The sequence below is a fragment of the Centruroides vittatus genome, unplaced genomic scaffold (assembly GCF_030686945.1).
Source record: "Centruroides vittatus isolate TY-2023 unplaced genomic scaffold, ASM3068694v2 contig_545, whole genome shotgun sequence".
In the NCBI taxonomy this organism is placed as follows: Eukaryota; Metazoa; Arthropoda; class Arachnida; order Scorpiones; family Buthidae; genus Centruroides; species Centruroides vittatus.
The window spans coordinates 211,866-231,128 of NW_027122321.1; the positions used below are offsets into that span (position 1 = coordinate 211,866).

A 19,263-nucleotide genomic window follows, 5' to 3' on the forward strand; every position below is an offset into this window, starting at 1 on the left:
AAAGCAATTAAGCCAAATGTTGGGAGAGGAAAATACCCTGATCCTGGCAATACAAGAAACAAGGTTCACAGATGTCAACATAACTGATTCAGAAAACTACAGGTATTTCAATGGGAAACCCGGTAAAAGGATAATGAGGAACACACCCCATCTTGGAATGGCATTCTGCGTACACAGAATAGTAAACACTAAATTTCAATCCCCATCTAGCAGACTATCACTTTTAACTTTTAAATGTGCAAACAAGTCGTACACGTTTATCAATTGTCATGCACCAATCAATGAAGATAACGGGAAAAATCCCACTAAAGTAGAGCAGTTCTGGGAACAATTGGAAGGTGAAATAAGCAAAATCCCTCACGAAAATGTCAAAATCCTTGTGGGTGATTTCAATGCGCAGGTAGGAAAAGAAAAATCTTTTCGGAGTATCTTAGGCAAGTATCCTGCACACAAAAGGACAAACGAAAATGGCCTAAGATTAATTGATCTCTGTAAAACTTTCAAACTCAAACTAATGTCAACAAATTTCAAAAAACTTCCAAGGAAACAGAATACATGGAGGTCCCCGAATCTGGAACTTAGATAATTTCAAATAGATCATCTGGCAATATCCAAATAGAATTAGAAAGAAATTTTGAATGTCAAAGTCAAAAAAGGAATTAATTTTGAAACAGACCACTACCTAACATAAATAAAAACCAGAATAATTCCCCGAAGAAAAACACTAAGAAAAACTCAAAAAATCGAGACAAGTGATAGAACAAAACTTCAGGAAGAGTCTTCCAGATTCAGACAAAAAACAGAGGGCATTAACAGTGGAAATTGGGAACAGATATCAACAAACATCATAAAAGCGGCTGAGGAAGTTGCTCCTCTAAGAAGATCTCGAAAACACAGATGGAGGAACGCAGAATGTGATGAAGCTTTAGATAATAGAATCCATGCCTGGAGAAAATGGTACTCAAATAAAACCCAGGAAAAGTATAAGAACTTCAAAGAAATTAGAAAGTCTACAGCTAAAATACTAAGGACTGCCAAGAGGATGTTTAACAGAAAACAATTAGAACTAATTGAAGAATCCTTTCAAAAGAAAAACACAACAGACTTTTATAAAACATTCAAAAATATCAATCTTCCAGTCTGTGTTTTAAAAAGGAGATTGGAGAATTAGCGCTGAGCAACTCCGAGACCTGCAAACAGTTGGCAAACTATTTTCGAAAACTTCTGAACTGTGGGGAGCTCCAAGAAAGGCTAAGTTTCCAACAACCGAAAACCCAAAATGTTAGCACTCCACCGCCTGATTTAGCAGAGATACAAAAAACAATCCAGAAACTAAAAAATCACAAAGCGTCTGGAGAAGATGGTATTGTAGCAGAAATGTGGAAGATTGCTGGTCCAAACCTAAGAAAAGCTCTGCTCAACATAATTCAAAAAATTTGGGAAACAGAAGAGATACCTGAAAGAGTGGAAATGTGCATTAATCCATCCACTACATAAGAAAGGAGACAGAACAGATACAAATAACTATAGAGGAACATCACTTCTCCCAGTAACGTACAAAATTTTATCAGATGTAATAAGAACCAGACTAGAAAAACAAGTTGACGAGCACTTAGGAGAATATCAGGGAGGTTTCATAGGAAGGTCATGCATAGAACAAATCTTCAATTTGAAATCTATAATTAGGCATTACACCATGACGAAATGCAACTATGTTGTCACTTTTGTAGATTTTATAAAAGCCTATTATTCCATTGATAGACCAATTGTTCTCTACACTTAATAAATTTGGTGTAGATGATAAACTGATAAATTTGATCAAACAGTCCCTTACAAATACTAAATCAAAAGTAAAATTCCTTGGAAAAATTTCTGAGCAATTCGAAATCAAAACTGGAGTTCGACAAGGAGATGGACTCTCACCCATACTCTTTAACTGCGTGCTAGAAAAGATGATTCAAGAATGGGAAAAAGCATTACAAGAAGCTGGGATAAATAACCAAATCAAATTAGGAACCAAACACAAAGGAGTAAAAATCAACAGCTTGGCTTTTGCAGATGATTTTGCGGCCTTTGCTAAGTATATAAATTCAGCCATCACTCAAATTAACCTCCTAGGAAAAATTGCGAAGAAAGCAGGCTTACAAATTTCTACGTCCAAAACTGAGTACATGACAAATATTTCAGGAGCCCCAAAATCACTAAAAACAGAATTTGGAGAAATTAACAAAGTATCAAAATTTAAATATCTTGGAGAAATTATTGAAACGAACGAGTTGTCTAAAGAAGCAAATTATGCCAGAACACGGAAGTTGGAAATTGCCTATCAACTTTCCAAAGACATTTACAATAAAAAAATCAATCTCCATCAACGCAAAAATTAAACATTATAACACAGTGATAAAACTCCAAGCACTTTATGCAGCAGAAGGCATTGTTACTCTAAAAATGGGGGAAATAGAAAATATGGAGGAAAAAGAGGAGGGAAATTCTGGGGCCGAAAATAGATGAACATGGTAACTACGTACTAAGGAGCAATAAAGAGCTCTATCAAAGAATCCCAAGACTCTCGGATGTAATTCGGAGAAGGTGAGTAAGTTTCTTTGGACACAAAAAGAATGGGGGGAAATAGGCTAACAAAACAAATTTTTACTTATTTCAACAACCAAAAGAATAAGAATCAATGGATCAATGGATCAATGATACCCAAAAAGACCTGGCAGTAATGGACGTATCTGAAGAAGATATTCAGAACAGGGAAAGGTTTAGAAATACCACGTAAAATAAAGAACTTCAAGGGTTTTCAAGTAAAGGAAGAACAGACGTGAATGAATCTTCACTCAGGAGCAAAGACAACAGCAGAGTGATAGAATGAAGAAGTATTGGGAAGAAAGGAAGAAGAACAAAGGAAACGGAAGAGGGAAAAGCAAGTCATAATTAGTTGTTTGTACGTGGTCCAAAGATGGCCGGAATCGACACAAGAATAATAATAAATTTAATTTATAAAAAATTATAATAAATCTATTTTATTTTTGTTAAGTTCGATATTCAATTTAACAAAATTGTAACACGTGTGTTTATGTTACATAGTGTTGATGTACAGTCCACAGCTCTGTCACACGTGTCAGGTGTGTTGTGTAACTATAGACTTGGGAATGCGGGGAGAGATTTTCCTGCCTAGAGAGGGAAAAATTGTGCTTTCCCTTTAGTGTGGCCGGGCAGTGCTGACCGGAGTGTGTAGCTGTGCTGACCAGAGTGTGTAGCTGTGCTGACCAGAGTGTGTGGCTGTGTGGCTGGCAAAGAACCAGTGTTGTGCCTTTATTAATTAATTGTCGGGTTCCTGAGTGTTACTCGCTTGTGGAGTGCCAGAGTGTTACTCACTAGTGTTGAAAATAAATTACAAATGGTTTTGTTGTTGTGTTATAAATAATTTGTGTACTGTGTTTAGAACGTGTAAACAGCAACATGTTAAAACATTTTACAATTTTATAGTAATCTTAAAATTGTTTTGAACATAATTAAAATAATTTAATTAAAATTAAACTCTGACGTTACATGTTAAAATATAACCATAATTAAATACTGTAGTATAAACGATTATTTATTTAGCGCTATTAAACTATCAACTTAGTAATGTAAAAATTTGAAAAATTATAATTTATTACAAATAATAATTTGTAAGTAAATAAACTGTAATAAAACAGCAATTCTCATACTCTATTTAATTTTATATTAATTTTAAAAAATTTTTACATAATTTTAATATTAATTGATTCCTTAACTTAAAAATAAAACTAACTAATTTATATTAGATAATAGTAAATAAAATTTAAAATATTAATCTAATTAAAATTAAAAGTACAAAAAAAAATACACTTAAAACTTGATAATTAAAATTATAAACCTCCTTTCTTAATTTCATTTTAAAAAAATTAAATTTCTTTATTATAATGTTCAAAATGTATTTAAAAACTGATAAATTTATAACAAAATTAAGTGTAATTTTCGTCATTCCATTTAACTTTTACTTTAAATACAATTAAAATCACAATTAAAACTGAAAGTAAAAAAAATCGTATTTAAATTATTAACCATAATTAAGAGAATAAATCAAATTTAAATTAAGATATGTAATATAACATTTAAAAATTTAATACAACATATAAAAGTAATAAAATATAAAACTAAAATTAAAAAAAAAAATGTAATTATTTAGAAGAAAGTTTCAATATAAAAAAAAGATGTAGGCGTTTATTTACTTTAATATTTTTTGTATACTTTCTAACTAATATAATAATAAAATAATATAAAGTAAAATAATAATTTAATAATTATAATATTAAAATACTGGAATGATGTTTATTTATATATACACAAAAAAAGGCTTTTAAATATACTTTAAAAATTTTTATACAATTTCTAACTAATACAATAATAATTATTAATATCCGTTTAGAAAGTAAGACCTTGAAATTAAAAAAAAATAAAATAAAATAAATTATATTGTGTATTATAAAACAAAAAATACTAGTGTTACGCAATACAAAAATGTACACTATACTTTCATATATATACAATGTTTTTTAATGTTAGGAATTATTTTCTATATTCTAAATTATATTTTAAATAGTAATTACTTATTAAAAGCAATATTCTCACCTTATTCTATCGAACAGTATAAAAATATACTTCACAAACTTTGTTAAATCAACTTTACACAATGATAAATCTATACAACTAGACGAACTTTAAACCTAAACTTAACAAAGATAATCGAGATACGAGTTATCTCATTGGTTCATTTAATTACAAAAACAAGTAAAATACTCCACGTTTCTACCACGTGATCAGTTCGACATTCGTATATATTACTTCATGTTTCGCTTTGATGATATTATCCAATTGTATCTTAACGCATTAATGATAAATGCCGTGTCATTCATAAACTATTGTTAAATGGTAAAAAAATAATATAAAAATATAAATATCTACAATATAGCTTAACTTTTTAAAATTATTCGTTTAAATGTAAATTTTAGTAATTTAATATGATTTAAATCATAATTTTGTATTTTATTGTTATTACTTGCACGTGTTATTAAATTTGAATAATAAAGGAAGAGTCAACGTGCTTCCATCTGTTAGATGTTTTTATAACTAAATTTAAAATTTTGTTAATTTTATTATTATTATTATTATTATTAATGTTATTTTTATATTTAAATTCTTTAAAAATATATACTCGCTGTATTATTATTTATTAATTTTTAAGTGAAATGCATAGTAACCAAAACAGAAATTAAAGAAGTGTATCAGTGTGTGTGTCTGTATTCAGGAATTTTCTCACAATATGACATGTATTCAATATAGTGGCCTTCTGCAGTAGTGATGTATGTGTTTCTATTCAATTCCAATGTGCCCAGGCTTTTGTGTAGTATGTGTGGTATGACACCTGTAGAGGAGAGAACGACAGGTACAATAAGCACCCTATCCATCCTCCACAGATGCCTTATTTCCTGGGCAAGTTCTGTGTACTTGCTAATTTTTTCAGTGCATGCGTTTTGTATATTGTGAGTGTTTGGAATGGATATGTCTATAATGTATGTGATTTTATTGTGTTTGTCAATGAGTGTGATGTCTGGTCTGTTGTGGTAAATTGTTTTATCTGTGATTATGGCTCTGTCGTAGTACATTTTGTGCGTGTTGTTTTCCAATACTGTCTGTGGAATGTATTTGTAGTATGGTTCGTGGATGTCTGCTAATTTGTGTTTCTTTGCAAGCTCTTGGTGTATTATATTTGCTACTTGATTATGTCTGTGTAAATAATCTGTCTGTGCCAAGAGCTTGCAACCAGAGGTGATGTGTTGTATAGTTTCTGGCATGATGTGACATTTTCTGCATGTGTCATTTGTGAGTGTTGCATCTTTGAGTATGTGTTTTCTGTAGTTTTTAGTATTTATGACCTGATCCTGTATGGCAATCATGAATCCTTCCGTCTCCCCAAAGAGGCATCCCCGAGCTAACCAGCTGTTTGACGCAGTTTTGTCAACAAAATCCTGGGCCAGATCGTAAGGATGCCTGCCATGGAGTGCCTTTCGAGCCCACGATTGCTTAATGGTGTCTATGCTTTTTATATGTTGTGTTGTGTCCATATGATGTGAGTGTAAGTTTAATGGTGTGTTATTCGAGTCTGCTAGAGTTACTGCTTTATGTAATTGTGATGTTTCTTGTTTTTTGTAGAAAAACTCTCGCAGTGACTGTATTTGTTTGTAGTGAAGGTTAACTATGTCAATCAGGCCACGTCCGCCATCTTTACGTGGAAGGGTTAATCTTTCTGTGGCGGATTTAGGATGATGTTGTTTATGCTTAGTAAGTGTTGTTCTTGTTTTCCTTTGGAGTTGCTCAAGATCAGTGTGAGTCCAATGTATAACTCCAAAAGAATATGTGAGTACTGGGATGACATATGTGTTTATTGCTTTAACTGTGTGTTTTGCATTTAATTGTGTTCTGAGAATAGCATTTAACCTACTTTGGTATTCTTTAATTAATCTTTGCTTTATTTGTGTATGTTCTGTTAGTTTGGCCTGTTGGAATCCTAAATACTTGTAGAACTCGCCCTCTTCCATGGATTCAATAATGTCTCCATTTCCAAGTGCAAAATCTTCTTTCTTCAGGATTCCTTTTTCTATGTGAAGTGTTTTGCATTTATCTAGGCCAAATTTCATTTGTATGTCCTTGGTGTATGAATGTGTGATTTGTAGGAGTTGATGAAGTTGTTTTTGTGTGGATGCATAAAGTTTTATGTCATCCATGTACATGAGATGTGACAGTGTAAACTGTGTTGTTTTTTCGTGTCTGATATTGTAACCATATTGCGTGTTGTTTAACATGTTGGATAATGGGTTCAGGGCTAAGCAGAACCAGAGAGGACTCAAGGAATCTCCTTGAAATATTCCTCGCCTAATAAAAATTTGGTTTGTTTGTATGGAAGTGTTACTAACCCTGAGATGTAGTGTTGTTCTCCAGTGCTGCATAGTGTTTTGAAAGAATGCAATGAGTGATGGATGTATTTTGTACATGTGTAGAATATGTAGCAGCCAACTGTGTGGAACACTGTCGAATGCTTTTCTGTAGTCTATATATGCCATGTGTATGTTTCTGTGTTGTCTGTGTGCTTGCCGTAGAATGACTGAATCTATGAGTAACTGTTCTTTGCATCCCCTGTGGTTTCTACGACAACCTTTTTGCTGTTCTGTTAGAATGTTGTGTTCTTCAACGTGTTTGTATATTTTGTTTGCGATACAGGATGTCAATAATTTGTAGAGTGTTGGAAGACATGTAATTGGTCTGTATTGTGTGGGGTCTGTGGTATTGTTGTTTTTAGGTTTCATGTAGGTGATGCCCTGGGTAAGAAAATTTGGCATGTCTTGTGGATTGATGATGATGTGTGTTAGATGTTTAGCTAGTTCCTGGTGCAGTGATGTAAACTTTTTGTACCAGAAATTGTGAATGTTGTCTACACCAGGTGTCTTCCAGTTGTGTGTTCTGTTAACAGTGTATTGGAAATCATGTATGTTTATTTCAACACAGGGCATAGTTGGTATGTTGTGCAAGTTTCTGTTCTCCTCCTCGATCCAGCCTGCATCAGCATTATGCGTGACAGCACTGGACCAAAGAGAAGACCAATATGTTGTGAGTTCTTCTTCTGTTGGTGTGCCACTGTGCTGTGTAACAGTGTTTGCTTTGTTATTGATTTGTCTGTAAAAGAGTTTTTCATTGTTTGTAAATAATTTATTTTGTTGTTTTCGTAGTGTACATGTTTTGTATCGTTTGAGTCTACGTGCTTTGGCAGCAAGTTTTTGTTTTAGTGTATCAATGTATTCTGTAATGTGTGTGTTGTGATGTTCATGTTTTGTGTGTGTTTTTATTTTCTTGAAAATGTTTTTGAGCTGTTTCCTTAATTTGGGTGTTATGTTGTTTTTAGCGTATTGTGTCAGCTTGCCTAATTGCTGTCTAATGTCATTTATTTGTATTTCTATTCTTCTCTGCCAGGCAGGCTTGTGATAGAATTTTGTTTTCTGTGTGTTTGTCTGTGATTGTACTTTCAGCCCATGGTGTGTCACTACTGTGACTGCTCCAGCATAAACTAATGTATGAATGTCTGCGAGTGTAGAAATTGAATGAATGTAGTGTGGTAGTAAGTGAGTGTTTACGTAATTTAGTGTTTTTCCTACTTCCTTTGACGTGTTGATTTTTGGTATTCGTGGTCGTTGTGTGGGATCTGTGCCTGTATATTTAGTGAGTGTTTCCTGAAATATATGTGAGAGTGTATTAACTAAATCCATGTCTATGTTATCAGTGATGGATGAGGAAATGTCTGTAGTATCATTAGTGGTAATTGTTGTATGTGTGTTATTATCAATGCTTGTTGCTGGATTATCCTGACAGGTTACATGATCTTCATTAATGTTAGATGTTTCTGTCTGTTGATGTATTTGATCAGCAACCTGTTGTTTGATAAGTTCAAGTGTTGTTTGTGGAATAAGGTTGTTGTGTATAATTGTTCTTTTTTGATCAACAACCCTTTGTTCGGTGACAGTGAGGTGAGGATACTGTTGTGTGAATCTATGGTGTAGTTGTTGTCTGTATGCTGTCATGTTTGTTTCGAGTTTTGTGATGGTGTAATAAGTACGGATGATAAACTCGTTCATTTCTACTGTCCATTTCATCCGTTGGCGTGGTTTTCCAGTCTTTGTGGTCTGTGGATGCATTGCCACAGAAACACCAAGGCTGGGTTGGTTCCTCACATCTGTTGAGGGCATTGCAGTAGCCATGCTTGGGCCGGTGCTGCTTTCGCCACCGGTAACCAAGGGAGACTGTGACCTATTTTTCGAACGTGAGCCTCTGCCTAACCCACGAACGCGGACCTTGTTAACCCGGGCGACGTCCGAGCCGGTATCACACTTTGATCTAGTTATTACCATGATGAATATCTCCACAGAATGTGGGCGTGGTCACTCTTAGCTTCATTTCTCCCCATAGACCTTACTGGCATGGGTGTCCCTACCAGGAGCTTATGCTCCAGCCTGCATTGCCCTATGGATCAGTAAAATTACTGGGCTCTCCCACCACGACCAGGTGGTGACCACGGGAGAGTTATTATTATTATTATTATTTATTATTATTATTATTATTAATGTTATTTTTATATTTAAATTCTTTAAAAATATATACTCGCTGTATTATTATTTATTAATTTTTAAGTGAAATTTATTAAAATTTATTTATAAATTTAATTTAAAATTTTTAAAAAATTAAAAAATATAAATATTAATTATTATTATTATTATTAATGTTATTTTTATATTTAAATTCTTTAAAAATATATACTCGCTGTATTATTATTTATTAATTTTTAAGTGAAATTTATTAAAATTTATTTATAAATTTAATTTAAAATTTTTAAAAAATTGAGATATGCAAATATAAAGTATTAAATAGCTTAACAGAAAATTTATTGTGCTTAAATTTAAATTTTTATTTGTTGGAGAACTTCAAGACAATTATATAAGAAAAAATTTTCATTTACTAATTCCCTTTTAAGACTTTCACAAAATAAGGAAAAATCTTCAAGAGGGATTAGAATAAAAAATTCAAGTGCTAATTATTATTTAAATTTGTATAATTTTCAGAGAGTACGCCAGTATTTTATAAATATAATCTTCTCTTTAATTCATTTCTTTAAAAAAAATTATAATATAAAAAAAATGAATAGAAGCCTCAAAATTCTTAATTAAAGCAATTCTAAATAACCAAAAAAATATATAAATTTCTTAATTACAATACCTTAACTGATCTCAGGAAATAGTTTTTCAATACTATATAATGCATCCCTCCCTATAATTTATAAATAATAATGATTTTCTTTTAAAAAAAACAATAAAAACAACTTCAAAATTTATAATTAAATCAATTTATTTACTTAAAATACATTTCTTATTTATAATATTTTAAATGAACTCATTTAATTGTTGAAGTAAGCAAAAAAGTAATTTGTATAATTTGTCATTTACAACATACCAATAGGAATTCCGGTGTACCTGTTTCTAACTATAAAGATTAACATCCAAATAGGCAAAGCTGTGTCACTAGCATGGTTTGTTTATACTCGTCCTTGGAATATGCATTGTATACGTCGATTGACCTTGAGTGCCTATAAAATATTCTTTTCTAGGTAATAAGGGCAAAAAAAAAATATTCCATTATTAGTATTATCTCATATTTCTTGTTAATTTTAGTACGGTTATATTTTCTTCTTTTGTACAGAAAATATTGTATTATCCACGAAGTTATGGTGTACTGTACACTCATCATTCAGATCTATATCTATACATTGTAGTTGCCAGTTGTATATCCGATCAATAAGTTATATGAAAAATAGGAACGAATAAATATCCTTGCTAAAGATTTATAGGTTTATATATTTATAAAAGTTTAATTTTATTTTACGAATAAAAAAATGTATCTTTTATAAATATTTAAATTTATTTTAAGGTATCTAATTGAATTTATGGCTACAATGAATGTAAAATATGTGTAATTAATTAAGCAAATTATTTTTGTATACATTATTTTGAATCTAAATATATTAATTAATCTTTATATTTTAGTCATTTTTAAGAATTTTAATATATTAAAAGTAAATTTTTAAGATTTGAGCATAGACAATGACGTCATTTGACTGTATACATACAGAATATAAAAGACAGGCCTTAGTCAATAGTACAACTGGGGAAAGGTGGGAAATGAATGAAGAGGAAGGCAGATCAACCTCCTAAGGGGCCAATTCTCATCTTAAGTTTCGGGCTTATTTGTTAAACAAACAAACAAAAAAATATAAAGACGAGATTAATTACATTTAGTATTTTTACAATATTCTGCAAAGAAAATTTTAATATATTATTTAGTGAATAATTAAAAACGTAGATAGTGCACTTTTACATTACTAGAGAATAAGTTTCTATCTCGTATACTCAGAAGCGGCCGTAGTAAATGAAGGATTCGATTAGAATCATCAAATCAAAATCAAACAAAAACTAAACATCCAAATAGTGAAACGAGTAATTACAGTGTATCATAGAAGAGCATCCGGTGGCACAGCAACATGAGGGAAACATACAGACACTCAACCTGATTAAACCTTCTTTCATTTATATGAAATTTCTTGAAAAATTCTCTTTTATTCCGATTTTGTTACGCAATTGGCTCCTAGAAAGTCTCGTTTCTGCGTTAGATACGTTTTTGGCTTATAGTACCCTCTTGAAACAGTTAGAAATGTGACGGTTCGGTTAGAATTTTTCGTTTTATCAGGTTTCTTGTTACTTGTTAAATCTATAGTTCGTACAAAATAAGAACAATAATTTCTTTGTTGTATTTTGCCTTTTCCTTACAGATACAGAATAAATATCGCTCCATTAGTAATGAGAAAAATAGAATTTTCACTCATTGAATATGAGTAACTCTTCAATAAACATCAGATATTCTTCATAATATCTTCCGTATTTGGTTTGGCATTATTAGTTATCAAATGCTAAATTATGAAAGTACTGTGGCAATATATAGGCTATGAAAAATCCTTGAAGATACAGTATATTTCCATTTATACCCTACATACACATTTCAATTGAAGAATTCATGTTCTATAGGAACACACTAGAAATTAGTAACTGTAAAATATGGATGCAACTACTGAACACTGCTAGTTGGTTGCGGGTTCGCCTCTCACCAATAAAGTTTTCCGGGTCCTCCCAAGTCCTCCCGGGAGGCACACGCCGTGGTAGATCGTCCATCTGTTACGTTACGTTGCCCTACCCATCAATTCAATTCAAAATTCAAAATGCAAAATATTTGGATGTTAGAATTCACAATTTAATGGAATTAACAACAATCTAATTCATTAAATGTTTTATTGAAGTTGAATAATTTTTATTAGAGTTTTGATTTTAAATTTAAATAAGTTTCATTGAGAAAGATCCTCTTAATATTAAGATTATGTTGTTCTTTAGACACGTTCGATTTATTTTGTGAAAGATAAGTAATTTTTATTATTAAAATTTTATGGTTTTGTAGGAACAATTTTAAATCACTTAATTCATCATAAGTGAAATTTGATTAGTTGTAGTACCTTTCTGAATATTCTCTAAAAGATTTTATAAATGAAATCTCTCAGATACTTTAAGCTATTTTCCAAATGAGAGTCATTTTAATACTATCATTTACTTTGCCAAACGAATTAAATATTCCAACTCTAATCTCTAAGGATTTTTAAATAATGCCTGAGATTTCAGTATGATCTGCACGTAATGGCGATTTATTTAACTTTCTCGATTTGAGTATTGCGTCCTTTTAAGCAATTGCTCTCAATTCTAAACTTGCGAGTCTTAACGAACGCATTTAGTTCTATAACTTTAATAGCTAAAAATAAGAAAAATTGTATTATAATGAAAAATTTTTAAATATAATTTTAGAATTCATTTAGAAAATTTTTAATAATAGTTAATTATCCATATTAACAATAGAGTCGTGTCGTCATTCTCCTTTCAGAGAAAAATGTTTGAATTGAAATAACGTGACTTCCGGTTTGCATCGGTAGTTCTTGTATAGTTAAGAGAGGCCCTACTACCTCTAAGGTTTCCATATCTAGTCTTGAATTTTATTTATCTAACACCGTTCTCGAGATTAAAGAAAGACAGACAGACGAACGGACGGACGATAATGAGAATTTATAGGTCAACAATTTTTTTCAAATTGCAGCCCAAAAACATATATTAAAAAGTTTATATTATACAGAACACAAGATGATCACAATGTTTTGTCAGTTTATTAAATTTTGAGTTAACTGAAATTTATTATTTTGCAAACAGAGGGTACAGTACATGTACAAGTATGTGTGAAACGAGTAATTACAGTGTATCATAGAAGAGCATCCGGTGGCACAGCAACATGAGGGAAACATACAGACACTCAACCTGATTAAACCTTCTTTCATTTATATGAAATTTCTTGCATCGTTCACCTAATTGTATATTTTCTATTAAAGACAATAAAAAAAAGCATTGTTTCAGCACATTCTATTTCTGATTGCATAATAATATCGGACAGACACAAAGGATCATTGACAAGGCATTGTGATCACCTTAAACATTCTGAAATTATAAATATTTATTTTTATATACTGTAAATACTTTTTATAATATTTAAAATGCTTTATTATTTTTAAGTAATTCTGTCAAAATATATAGGCCCTAATATTTCTAAGATTTTAATTATTTATTTTAAGATATTTTTGATAATATTTTGAAATAGATTCTAATAAAACTCTCCCTGTAATATCTGAATATTGCAGACATATAGTAGACTTAGATCTATATATTATTTTAATAATTATGTTTCATCATAAAAAATTCAATTAATCATCAAAAGAAGAGCAATCATCAAGTAAAAAAAGAAGAAAATATTTTTTGAATTTGGAAAAATATTTTCTTTTTTTTACTAATTACTCGAAATATAAATCATTTAAAATGTCGTGAATTTCTCTTTATATTGTGTTAGCTCTTTATAAGCTCTTTAAAAGTTAGTTAATTAATAAAACGCTTGAATGACGAATAATATCTGTTCTAAACAGATTTTATCTTTAAATTAACCATAAAATATATCTCAGTTAAATGGATTTTGAGACATCCTGTTGGCCATTATTGAGAAAAAAAATAGAATTTTACATAATAATAATTATTCTTTTTAAAAAATTACCTTTTCCATACTTAATTTTGATATATTTACTTAGTAAAACGCTTATTTATGTATTTTTTTCAAGTCTTTTCACATTCTATAAACTGATTGTTATGAAATTTTAATTAAGTATAAAACTGTATTACAATAAATAAAATATTCGAAGCACCAGTAAACTAACTACTAATAATTAATTATAATGTGTACCTAGCTGTCATGTAACTGTCATGTACTACTAAAATTATCTATGGATGTTAAAATATAATCAATAAACATGAAAATGAAATTGCTAAAATTAAATTTTTAAACGGAAAATTATTGATGTATTAGAATGACTTTTCACTCGAAAGTCAAAAAAAAATATTTCAAGATAAATTATTATTTTGTATAATATAAACAACCTTATCTGCTCAGTAGCCTACTGAAACCGCTCTCTTTTTTATTCTCCTTCTCACCTCTTACTCTCTTCCTTTCTTAACCGTAGACCCTCAAATAGATTCTACACCTCTATGATATTTAGCTTTATTGAAGAGAACGGCTCGCTTTACGACGATTCTCTAACCTAACGAACCTCGTCTCTCTCTCTTCCCAATTTCATTTTTATTACAGTGTTGCATTTTTGATTGGTTATTTCTATATAAAATTACATGTCAAAGCTATATTTTCAGGAATGTAATCTCAATATATAATAATGAACTTATCAAAAATAGGACGATTCGGTTTACGACGTGTTTACGAACGTTCCTGAAAAAATAACTGCCGTTTTGAGATAGCCATTATTGGAGTTGCTGTTCAACTGTATATTATTACGTTGTATAATGCTATTGGATTAGACATGGGTACACTTAGAAGAGATTGTATATTGAGGAACATTAAGGAAAAGGAAAAGAGAGAAAGGAGAGGAAAGAAAATCAATAATGTAAATAAGGTTTTTCCTAGCTTTAAGGTAAAAACCTATGCGAGACAATGGAAAGTATTCTGTACTAGATGCCTGAACACTGAAAAAAAAGAAGTAGAGTGAATCTAAAAAAAAATGAATTTATACATCCACAATTAAAATGGATTATTATACTTTATTGAATGTCAATATATATTATGTGTGTAATCTAATAAAATTATATTTACTATAGTAAAATTACACATAAATAATATTAACAACACAATTAAAATCACATAGATTGTTGTAAAATAACTTAAACAGATGTTACTTATATAATTTTTAGTTTATAAAACGTTTTAAAATCATTACTTATCACTTGAACATCATAACAAGGAATAAAGTAAATGTAACGGTTAAGATTTTACCCTTTCTAGTTTTTAACTTTACAATTTAAATTACTTTTTTAAATTACTCCTAGTTTTCCTGATAAAGAATAACTTATTAGAATAACTTTCTAATAAATTATTCTTTATCATGAAAACCAGAAGTAATTTCATCAAAAGTTGCATTATAACAAAGTTAAAGACATAAAATATAACTTACTGTTCTTGTTCTATAAATACATACCCTGTTAATAGTGACTATTTGCTACCGCAATATTGTTTTATTATAGCTTACATAAGATATATAGGCTATAATAGAAGACAATATAGAGGCTAAAGGCTTAATTATTATAGACTATAATAGGTATTATTGCCTTTGATAGTCTATAGTAATTACTATATTACGATTTAATTAACTCTGTTAAACTGCTTAAAGTGATTTAGGTATTATAACTTTGGTTAATTTAAAATGAACAAGATTCGTGTCCTTAAACAGCATTAAAGTATTAACTACATAAATAAATTTCAATTAAAAATAACTTAAAACTCAAATAATTTTACGCTTCTACATCTTTGAAATTTTCTTTACTAAATTTTAACTATCGGTGAGAAATATAATACATGATACAAGATATATATAACTAATTTAAAATTATAAATTATATGACATTGTAGATGTAGTTAATAAAACATGGAAATGAAAAAACGTTTTTACAGGAATCAAAATAAATGAATAAATGAATGACTCTCTGTAAGAGATATATTTGCATAATTGGTTAATTTAGAGAAAAATTCATGATTATCATTCTCTATGAAGAATACAAGAGGAATTCGTATAAAGTAATAAATTATCTGTCGAGAAAACTCCATGCTACTTATTTTACAATTTTAATATTGTTAAATGGTTATGAGAACAGAATCATGACAAGTACTTTGCATGATCATATTAAGAGAAAGTGAATGAACAATTATTATGTGAAATGTAGACTATAGAAAACCCAAATGATAGAGCAAGTAAAACAAATAAGGTATTTTCTTTACATTATATTTTACCAAGAATTTTGTAAAACATCGCTTAAAATAATGTCTTTCATTCCAATTTATGTTAACATTTATTAACAGAAAATGATGTCTAACAATTTTTTAAATTCATTAACAGGCTTTTGAATAATGTTAAAGGCAATCTATCTTTTTTATAAATATCCTTTGGCAGAATGTTCAACAGGCATAATATAGGCTATATTATTTGTTAGATAAAAGCTTTATTTGGTTCGGGATGTCTCATCGAAGACAAAGTAACAAATATTTAGTGTAGATACAGAAAGAAGTAGGTGCTTCTGTAACTTACAACGATATGTCAACACAAGATAATATCTGTAATGTCCAAACATGGTTTGCTCTAAGAAATACAATTATATCTAGTTGATTTAGATACTATCTTCTTTGGGACCATTCGGAAAGGAAGCATTGCACGTTTGTATGTACTGTACATAATTTCTACAAATCCTTCATACAAATCATTCGTCCTCTTTATACAAATTGTGCGATGTGAGAGGGTGGATAAAACATACTTTACAAGTTACGAAATATCACTATATAAGCTTAATATTTTCGCCAAAGCGTTTATCTGACCTTACAATAATAGCTTTTACTTCTGGAGATATCTAACAGTCTTATGAAATACCTCCTGCTATTTGAAGGGAATGGCGAGCTTGTCGATCTATTCTCCAACTCGATTAATAATTATATAATGTGCGATAAATGAAATTCATGACGAGTTAAGAAAGCTTAGGGACAGGAGACCCCGATCAACCATATAAGAACTTCCGAACGGTCTTAGATAGATGACGGGCACGATTCCATTGATAACGGAAAAGTATGGTGTACTGGGGCAAGTCACTACTAATTTGAGATGGAGAGCATATATTTTAAATTAAATAATTAAATAACTTAAACATATAATTAAAAATTGCAGACTGGCATTATGACGATATCACAATAAATAATTGCTCATTAGAGATATATATCTGCCGATTTCACTATTAATCAAAAGATCGAACGGAGAAAACAATTTAAAAAGCACAATTAGAAAATTTTTAAAAGAAATTGGTAAAAATAAAAGCTGTCCAAATGCTTTCTACTACATTGTTTTAGTCACGTTCCCCAGTTTTAGTTTTAGTCGTTATATAAGGGTAGTTTTAGTTTTAATTCTAAAACTACATTACTTTCTACCACAATCATCATAATTGTCTTTATAATCTACAGACTATTATGTGTTATTACTATAGAATATATTCGATGGTGTGTAATTTTGCAGACTATAAAATAATGTGAGAAGAATAAAGTGCAATAGAAATAATGCCAAAAAAGAAAAAGAAAAAGAAAAAAAGGAACAGATTATAAAATTGATTATGAATGGTTTAAGACTATAATGATGATGATAGAAAACAGTATAGGCCTACTACTATACATCACACAATATATACTTGTATAGTATATAGCATATATACTGAAGTTGTCTATCATCACCATCATATTATCATTATGTTAATACAGTTAAACCTCTGAACAACGACCACTGACGAAAACATAGAAAACGGTTGATATTTAGAGATAATTTTGTGTGCAATTTTGTTTTTAAAAAGTTCTTGAAAAAAGGCTGCTATTTAGAGGTATGGCTGTTACTGGAGGGAGGTTCGATTGTATCTAGTATCTATTGTATCATCATAATACAGTATACTAATATACACTACAAACCTCAGTAGTTTAGAAAAGCTTTCTATCAGCATCATCTTTAAATTTTTGTTTAGAATCGACTTGTCTTTTAGCATAATTTCTATCGTCATTTTATTTTTCTCCGTGTCTTTTTTCGTGTTTATTCCACGATCAATAGCTCGTGTATTGATTTAAAAAAAATAAACAAATTAATTAAAAATATCAAGAATCTGATGAAGAAACATTTAATATCAGAAATAATGAATCATTATTTATATAAAAATTTCAAATTATATTTTGGAGTTTTATAGAATCGTACACAAGTTATAGCAATGTTGCATTTTACATTAAATACTTTTTACAACAGATTTTATAAAGAAAGTTACGTTATTAAACTAATTTATATAATATAATATAATTTTAAATAGCAATTTTCATCAATTTTATCAAACAGAAATTAAATTAACCTATTTATACAAATGTTTAAAAGCGATTAATTATTAATTTAAATTTACACTAGATGGCGACACCAATTATATATTAACTCCATTTTCCTGTTTGAATCCCATTAATTGATTAATTGATTTAAATTAAATTAATTCATATCACGGCAACTATGAAATGACCTTATTTAAATATTGAAAAATAAAATTTTAAAGTTAAATCTAATTTTAATTGATTTGTTTAAAAAAATTAACGAATAAATCATGAAATTTTATAAATTAATCTACGTTACCATAGTTATTAATATTAATTAATGCTAATTTTAAAATTAAATACAGTAAAACCTCCGTAAACCAGAATTTCACGGTATCGAATTATTTTTTCATGTTGGGGCAGGTTTAAGACCTTTGGCATTGCTCAAAATTCAATCCTAAATATTTTATTGAGGCATTCCTGATTAATTGTCATGTTTAAGCTGCATAAGTGATGAATTTCTTCTTTATCTCGTGCATTGGCGTAATATAACGTAATGAAAAGCGAAATTTGTTCATGGTGTCCAACCCCTGAGGAGCGCCCAAATAAATTTCAATAGATTTGCAGTCCCTAGTTTATGTCACATCGTCACCTGAAAATGTATCGTACACATTTTTAACTCCTGTATCTAGATAAATAACGTCGTCGTTATTTAAATTTATAAGTTTTAATTTTGTTTAAAACCCTAATATTTATTTTATCGAGGACCTTCAAGATCTATGACGTGTCAATGATCTCATGATCTTGACTATTGAACCATCTCATAGGACAGTGAATGAAGATCGTCCAATTTTGCTAGTCTTCTTACTTCGAATTATTTGTGAATCATTGGTTTTATTTGCTCGTGTTATTCTGTTTTATCATTTTCCTTCTGTGAGATTTTTAAGATGTTATTGTGGGAAACGCGATCTTTACATGACCAAACCTCTTAGATGCTTCAGTTGTATTCTATTTTTATATTTTTCTATATACGAATCCACATTTTAAAGATTTTTTTCATTATTTTTATAATATTTATAT

At 29.7% G+C, this 19,263-nt stretch overlaps 2 protein-coding genes across 3 annotated transcripts in view; one reads left to right on the forward strand and one right to left on the reverse strand.

Moving 5' to 3' along the window:
- The window catches only part of LOC136978529 (cAMP-dependent protein kinase catalytic subunit 1), a 191,787-nt gene extending 187,009 nt beyond the window's left edge, over nt 1-4,778 (reverse strand). For both annotated transcript variants that reach the window (XM_067274245.1, XM_067274243.1), the window contains exon 1: nt 4,660-4,778. The gene's annotated coding sequence lies outside the window, so the exon portion shown is untranslated. The remainder of the gene's footprint in view (nt 1-4,659) is intronic.
- LOC136978509 (uncharacterized) lies at nt 1,953-2,384 on the forward strand. Its single transcript, XM_067274225.1, has one exon. The coding sequence runs from the start codon at nt 1,953-1,955 to the stop codon at nt 2,382-2,384; it is 432 nt and encodes a 143-aa protein (XP_067130326.1).
- Nucleotides 4,779-19,263: the final 14,485 nt, after the last annotated feature.